The sequence below is a fragment of the Sesamum indicum genome, linkage group LG5, assembly GCF_000512975.1.
Source record: "Sesamum indicum cultivar Zhongzhi No. 13 linkage group LG5, S_indicum_v1.0, whole genome shotgun sequence".
Taxonomy (NCBI): domain Eukaryota; kingdom Viridiplantae; phylum Streptophyta; class Magnoliopsida; order Lamiales; family Pedaliaceae; genus Sesamum; species Sesamum indicum.
In genome coordinates, this window is record NC_026149.1 from 10908032 (window position 1) to 10916006 (window position 7975).

Consider the following 7975-nt stretch of genomic DNA (forward strand, 5'->3'; position numbering starts at 1 on the left):
AACCATGAATGTATTATTTGCAATTTAGTCTTGTAACTTTATAATTTCGATAATTTTAGTTATTTTTCAGTAATTTGGCCAGAATATTGCATGTGACTTGTACATGACCCAATTAAATTATAATTTTAGCCTTGTAAATCAATTTATTTAGGATAAAAAATTTCAACTCCCCCACGTACGTTACAGGACTAAAAAGGTCAATACCCTCCTAATGAGAGTAGTTTTCAAAAGACCAAATTGCCCTTGTATTTTAAAGAAATTTGTAGTTAAGGACAAGATCCGCGCATAAGAAACACGAGTCTGGTCGCATAAGACCCTCCCGTCTTGACAGTCGGTGGATCACCTGATTACCATGCGGTACTGTACACTTGAAATACTTGCATTTATGAATATTTACGTTTTCTGATCTCATAAGCTCTCCACTGATCACTTTCGAGCCCATTTTTCTAACTTTAGCACTGGAGGGTCTTAGCTAGGGGCTACCCATCAAGCTTAAAGTGTGTTCTATTCTTATGATCCACTTGTAGGAAGCTCGAAGAGGCATTCAACGATCCGATCTCAAGGTACCAGGTTCAGCAACCCGACCCGAATTGTGTAACCTGCATCATTTTGGCGCCGTTAGTGGAAAATCTAAGAGCAAGTGGGTTTGAAATGGAATGATCATCGAGGAGAAACCAACACTTAGAGAAAACTCAAGTAAGGAAAGAAGAATAAATGATTGTGGAAGCAAGTAGGAAGGCTACAGTTGAATATGAGAGGAGGACAGTGACACTTGCTCGTGAAGGTGTAAGAAGACAATTATTCAAGGACGTCGAAAGGGAGCAAGAGCGTGAGATCTCAAGGGCACTTGAAAAAGGTCCCGAAAGAACGATGTCAAATGAGGTAACGAGTAAGAAAACGATCTCACGGCAGCCAGGCATCTCTAGGGCAGAGGTAGATAATGTTAGTCGACAGATAAAGAAGCTAGGAAAGAAAATTGAGGAATTGAAGAAGTGAGGGGAGATCGTCTCTCAGAATACAAGTTCTCCTTTCACAAACAAGATTCTTTTGGAGATCGTGGATAGTGGCTTTCGGTTTCAAGATCTTCCCAAGTACCAAGGATCCAAGAGAGCATCTTGCAACTTTTGACCTGGTGATGAATTTGTACGGTCTGACCGAACAAATCAAAGCCAAGCTATTTGTAACTACTATGAAAGGTAAAGCACAAGAATTGGTTCACTAATTTGGGAAGTGGAACCATTGACTCTTATGAACAATTGGTTCAGAAATTTTCTTTTTATTTTGCGAGTGAGAGGAAAGACAAATGGTCGGCTACATACCTCTTTACTATCAGGCAGAGAGATGATGAAATACTTAAGAGCTCCATTGGGGGATTCAGTAATGAAATGTTGGAGGTTCAAGATCTAAGAATCGACATGATGGTTAGCATATTAATTCATGGGCTAAAAAAGGGGCTTTTTGCGTCAGCTTTGGCTCGGGACCCACCAGGAGGAACGGAACAGTTGATGGAGCTAGCACAGAAATACATAGATGAAGAAGAAATGAATACTATGAAAGACAATGAATGGACTAGAGATCAAGGTCACATGAAGGGCGAACGATCCAAAGAGGGTAAGAGCCGATCTAAGAAAGATCGAGAGAGAAGGGGGTTGTACGAACCTAGATATCACAAATATACTCTATTGAACACCATCATAGAAAGAGCCATGCTGATGGTGGAAAAGGAAGGGTTTATTCAATGGCCATGTAAGACGCGAGATACACCTGCCAAAAAACTCTAACAAATACTGCAGGTTCCACAAAGACAAGGGCCACGATACGGAAGAATGCTTCCAACTTAAAGATGAGATCGAGAGGCTGATAAGGTAGGATTATTTCTAGCATTTAATTGAGAGAAGAGGTGATTCAAGAAACATAAGCAAATCGTGAAGCAGGGAATGAAGTCGAAAGGATGATGTAGGCAAGAGTGGAGCCCGCGACAACGCACCTACGAAAGGAATCATTCATACTGTATCGAGTGGTCCTACAGGGGGTGACTCATCGAGGGCTCGCAAGAGGTATGCAAGGGAAAGTAGATACAGGTATGGAGGACAGGTCCTATGCGTGGAACCTCAAGAGGATATTGTCTTTGGGGATAAGGACTTGAGTTTGAGCGCGGTATATCAAAACGACCCAATGGTAATTTGGATGGACATTGTGAACTACCAGGCGCATAAACTATTAATGGATAATGGTAGTTCTGTAGATATTATCTTTACTAACATGCTCAGGAAGATGGAGCTGGGCGAGCTAAAATTGAAGCCTGTACATACCCCACTAGTCGGATTTGGAGGAAGCGAGGTCGTTCCAGAAGGGTGATTGATTTGCCTGTATCCAATAGAGAGGAAAACTTGTATGATCCAGTTTTGGGATGTGGATAGCCCATTTGCATATAATGTTGTGTTAGGGCGACACGAGTTAAATAAATTTAGAGCAGTGGTGTGACACGAGTTAAATAAATTTAGAGCAGTGGTGTCCACATATCATTTGAAGATGAAGTTCCCCACGAAATATGGGATAGGAGAAGCGCGATGTTATGGGCATGTAGCATGGTAGTGTTACAATCTTTCCATAAAGCAGGAAAAGGCTATGAAGAAGGAGAAAAGAAAAGATAAGCAGGCCAGAATGAAGTGGTAAAAAGAGGAAAGATGGAAAGGTTGGATCCCTGGTGAGTTCCATAAAACTACACGCATAGGATCGCAAATAACGAAAGAGATGGAGATGATGACAATAGATTTTTTTAGGAACAATAATGACATGTTTGCATGGAGCCTGTCTGACTTCAAAGGGATTGATCCTAGTTATAGTGCACCAACTTAACATCGATCCTAGATCAAACCGGTGAAACAAAAGAAAAGGATGTTTGGGGTTGAACGGAATAAAATAATCAAAGCAGAGGTGAAGAAGCTGTTGCGAGCTGGGTTTGTAATGGAGATTTATTACACAACCTGGCTCTCAAATTTTGTCATCATCCCAAAGGCAAGAGGGAAATGGCGCAAGTGCACGGATTTCATGGATCTCAACAAGACATTTCTAAAGGATCCTTACCCGCTACTGCGAATAAACTTATTGGTAGACTCAACAGCAGAGTGTGCTTTATTTAGTATGAAGGACGCCTATCAAGGTTACCATCAAATATTCATGCCAAAGGAGGATAGAGAGAAGACGGCCTTTGTGACAGAGAAAGGAGTATATTGCTATAATGTTATACCCTTTGGTCTCAAAAATGCTGGAGCGACCTATCAGAGGTTAGTTAACAAAATGTTCAAGGACCAAATAGGGACCAATGTGGAGGTATATGTTGATGACATGCTGGTGAGAAGCAAGAAAGAGGGGGACCACCTGGAGCACTTGGAGGCGGCCTTCAACATCATGCAATCTTATGGAATGAGGCTCAGTCCTGCCAAGTGCACCTTTGAAGTAAGGGATGGAAAGTTTCTTGGTTATATGGTAAGTGAAAGGGGGATCAAGGCGAACCCAGAAAAGATACAGGCAATCATGCAGTTGGGATCGCCAAAATTAGTGAAGGATGTCCAGAAGCTGACGGGGAAGTTTGTGGCGTTTAACCGGTTTATTGCCAGGTCAGCTGATTGCAACTTACCTTTCTTTAAAATTTTACGTAAAGTAAAAGTTTTTGAATGGATAGAAAAATGCAAAAAAGCTCTTCAAGAGCTAAAAGCATATTTGACTACCCCACCCCTTCTTGCTAATCCTTTGGTCGGGGAGAAGATGTATATTTATTTGGTAGTATCAGATGAGGCGGTGAGCTCGATCATGGTTCGCAAAGTGGAAGGAAAGCAAAGCCCTATATATTATGTGAGCAAAATATTATAAGGGGCAGAGAAGAAGTACATCCAGATTGAGAAGTTGATTTTGGCCTTAGTAACGATAGCTAGGAAATTGGAACCTTATTTCCAGTCTCACCTGACCGTGGTGTTGATAAATCATTTATTAAAGCAGGTCATGTCGAAACCGGATGTATCGGGAAGCATGGTTAAATGAGCAGTAGAACAAGGAGAGTTTGATATTGAGTTTCAAAATTTCAAACTATTTGCTGATTTTCTAGTCCAAGTTGTGGGAGAGCCGCATAAAGAGGTGGGAAGATGGCTATTACATGTTGATGGATCCTCGAATGCTAAAAATGGAGGCGCAGGAATATTTCTGCAAGGACCTGATGGAATTGAGATTGAGATCGCGATAAAATTATCTTTTCCACTAACTAACAATGAAGCGGAATACAAGGCCCTTATTCAAGGTCTCCAAACAACATTAGATGGGGAGTGAAACAGTTAGATGTTTATACAGATTCCCAATTGGTAGCAATACAGGTGCAGGGCTCCTAGGAGACCCGGGAATGGACGATGACACAGTACCTGGCCAAGGTAAAAGAGATGATGGGCAAGTTTGACAGGTGTGCGATCCATTAGATTCCACGAGACGAGAATGTGAGAACGAATGCTTTATCCAAATTTTGCGCTATGGTTGAAGGGATAAAGGAGAGGAGGATCACAGTAATGATTAGAGAAGCCCCAAATATCGATGAAAAAGTTATCCATGTAGTGGAAGAGGCAAACTCATAGAAAATGCCCTTTATTCAATACTTGAAAGAAAGATAGCTTCCTAACGATCTGATGGCAGCTAGGAGATTGCAATTCAAAGTGAATAGTTATACATTGTTAGGGGAAGAGTTGCATAAAAGAATTGCAGAAGGGGTATTATTAAAATGCTTGGATGATGAGAGAGCGCAATATGTGATGAGAGAGCGCAATATGTGATGAGAGAGGTGCATGAAGGAAGTTGTGGGAATCATTTTGGAGGAAGATCACTCGCTAAAAAAATTTTAAGGCAAGGATACTTCTAGCCCACTCAGGTCGAGGAGGCCAAGAAATTTGTGAAGAAGTGTGAAAGCTGCCAAAAATTTACAGGACTTGCTACATTCACCAGTGACCCCATTGGAAACTCTTAAGGTCGCATGTCCATTTTACCAATGGAGAATCGACATTGTTGGCCCTTTTTCCTAAGCTGCAGCTCAAAAGAAGCTCTTGATTGTGCCAGTAGAGTATTTTTCCAAATGGGTGGAAGGGGAAGGGTTGGCAAACATCTCTTAAAAAGAGGTAATAAACTTTATTTGGAAAAATATTATTTGCTGATTTGGGATTCCCTGGATACTGGTGTCGTATAATGGTACCCAGTTCCAAGGCAGGAAGATCGTAGCATGGTGCAAAGAGCTCAAGGTCCAGTAGAACTTCACTGCAATAGGAAATCCTCAAGCTAATGGGCAGGTCGAGGTAACAAACAGGATCTTATTGTAGCACTTTAAGACACAGCTTAAAGGAGTAGAGGGGTCGTGGGTTGAGGAGCTTTCCGATGTATTTTAAGCTTACAAAACTATGGCAACAACTGCCGTTGGAGAAATAACTTTCTGCTTGGTATACGTAAGCGAAACAATCATACCTGTGGAGATCAATGAAGAAACAGCGCAGGTAAGCCAGTATGATCCGCAAGAAAATGCGCAAAGGAGGTCTTTCGATCTTAGTGTGATCGAAGAAGGTACAGATCGCACTTATGCAAAACTTTACACTGACAACTTCTTCGTATTGCCAAACTTATTACAATACGTGTGTTCTTCTCACTAGCTGTTTCCCATGGCTGGCTCTTACAGCAAATGGACGTCAACAGCGCCTTCCTGCACGGTTGTTTGGATGAAGATAAGTACATGGAGCTGCTTGAGGGTTATTCTACCATGCTTGGCCTTATATGCAAATTCTGACAATCCCTCTATGGGTTGAAGCAAGCCTCTCGTCAATGGGATGTAGAGCTCTCCCTCAAGCTCACTGAGTTTGGATTTACGCAATCTGCTTATGACCATTGCTTCTTCACCAAAATGACTGATACTGACCTCCTAGCTCTTCTCGTCTATGTTGATAATATAGTGGTTACAGCCCCATCTTTGGATCTTATTCAATCTATTAAACTTTACTTGCATTCCTTATTTACTATTAAGGATCTTGGAGACGCAAGGTATTTCCTTGGGCTTAAGATTGCTCGAAATTCTGATGATCTTTATCTAGCCCAAACAAAGTATGTTCAAGATATCATTCGAGATATTGGCATGCTCTCTACCAAGTCTGTGTCTACTCCATTTCCTTTACGACTTAAACTCAGTGACAATTGCGGCCCCTTGCATCCCCAACCTGATCAATATAGAAGGTTAATGGGCGTCAATTGTATCTAGGCTTCACACGCCCTGACATATCACATTCTATGCAGTAGCTTAGGAAATTCCTCAATCACCCCTGTGTTGTCCATTGGAGGGCTGCCTTACATGTTTTAGGTTATCTCAAAGGTGAGCAGTCGAAAGGTTTGTTCTTTCCTTCTCAGTCATCCTTTGAGCTTACTGTGTATTGCGACGCAGATCGGGCGTTATGTACTGATTCCCGCCATTCCCTATTAGATACTATATCTTCTTTGGAGCTGCCTTAGTTTCTTGAAAGACCAAGAAACAATCTACTGTTTCCGTTCCACTCCTAGGTGGAATATAGGAGCATGGTTGCAACTGTCTGTGAATTAAAATGGCTGTCCTATTTGCTCTCCGATTTTGGCATTCACATGGCTCTTCCAATTCGTCTCTTTTGCGACAACCAAGCGGCCCTGCATCATGTAGAATCCCGTATTCCATGAGCGCATGAAACACAATGAGATTGATTGCCATGTGGTCAAAACTACTTATAAAGATGGTTTGGTTGCTCCTTTGCACATTCGCAGTTCCCATCAGCTTGTTGATTTATTTACTAAGTCACTGCCTCTGAAAACCTTAGCTTTCTTACTTGCCAAGTTGGGTGTGGCTGCCTTGCACCATTATCCCACTTGTGGGGGGCTGTTGAAAATGTTCCAGCTTCGAAGATGAAGCTCGCCATTTTTGCTGCAGATGTTTGGGAAGATGATGACGTTGCCATTTTTTTTGTATTTGAAGCGGGATGGAAGTTGTGTTTAATAGCTACGCGATTTTTGGTTTTCTTTGTGTTATTTATTGAGTTGTCATGTGAGTCGTTTATTCGGCTCCTGATTGGCCCATGTATAATAGGGAAGTAATTTACTCATTTTTTAAAATACTAGTTGTTAATTGCTATTTATATTTTATAGGTAGGTAAGTTTCTCATTTTTTTAAAATACAAGTGGTAAATTGCTATTATTTTTTATAGGGAGGTAATTTACTCATTTTCAATATCATACAAGGGTAAATTGTATTAAACCCCAAAAACACATTAGATCGGAGAGAGAGAGAGACTTTAATAGACAACATAAAACAATATACAAAGCTAAAATCTTCACATATCGAATATTATTATTATTTAAAAAATGAAGAGGAATAGAAGATTCATGTGAAGAAGAATCAACACTATAGACACCAACAGACCATACCTGAAGAAAGGTGAAGAGCACTGTGTTGATGGGAGTGTTGTCACAGCAATTAAGGAATTACATCATGCACTTGACCAAAAAAGATGTAATTCTCATTAAAAATAAGGGTAGGCTGGGAAATTGATGCGACAAAGTTGATGACATAAAGAGGAGCAAAATACAATCCCAAATGGGCGGCTCTCTTCGACTTGTAATCAGTCATAATGAATATTATTATTATTTAAAAAATGAAGAGGAATAGAAGATTCATGTGAAGAAGAATCAACACTATAGACACCAACAGACCATACCTGAAGAAAGGTGAAGAGCAGTGTGTTGATGGGAGTGTTGTCATAGCAATTAAGGAATTACATCATGCACTTGACCAAAAAAGATGTAATTCTCATTAAAAATAAGGGTAGGCTGGGAAATTGATGCGACAAAGTTGATGACATAAAGAGGAGCAAAATACAATCCCAAATGGGCGGCTCTCTTCGACTTGTAATCAGTCATAATTATTATTTCTTAAAATCGC

At 40.7% G+C, this 7975-nt stretch overlaps 1 protein-coding gene across 1 annotated transcript; it reads left to right on the forward strand.

Annotated features, from left to right (window-relative positions):
* Positions 5430-6522, forward strand: LOC110012033 (uncharacterized mitochondrial protein AtMg00810-like). The gene is made up of 4 exons (XM_020694117.1): positions 5430-5589; positions 5676-5771; positions 5856-6266; positions 6374-6522. Exons 1-4 carry the CDS (start codon positions 5430-5432, stop codon positions 6520-6522), a joined length of 816 nt encoding a protein of 271 aa, XP_020549776.1.

Excerpts from the sequence above, each read along its gene's own strand:
- LOC110012033 (XM_020694117.1), top strand. The coding sequence starts at position 5,430 with ATGGCAACAACTGCCGTTGGAGAAATAACTTTCTGCTTGGTATACGTA. Across the intron at positions 5,590-5,675 it reads TCTTAGTGTGATCGAAGAAG|CTGTTTCCCATGGCTGGCTC; the intron begins GTACAGATCGCA and ends TCTTCTCACTAG. Across the intron at positions 5,772-5,855 it reads GTACATGGAGCTGCTTGAGG|AGCTCTCCCTCAAGCTCACT; the intron begins GTTATTCTACCA and ends AATGGGATGTAG.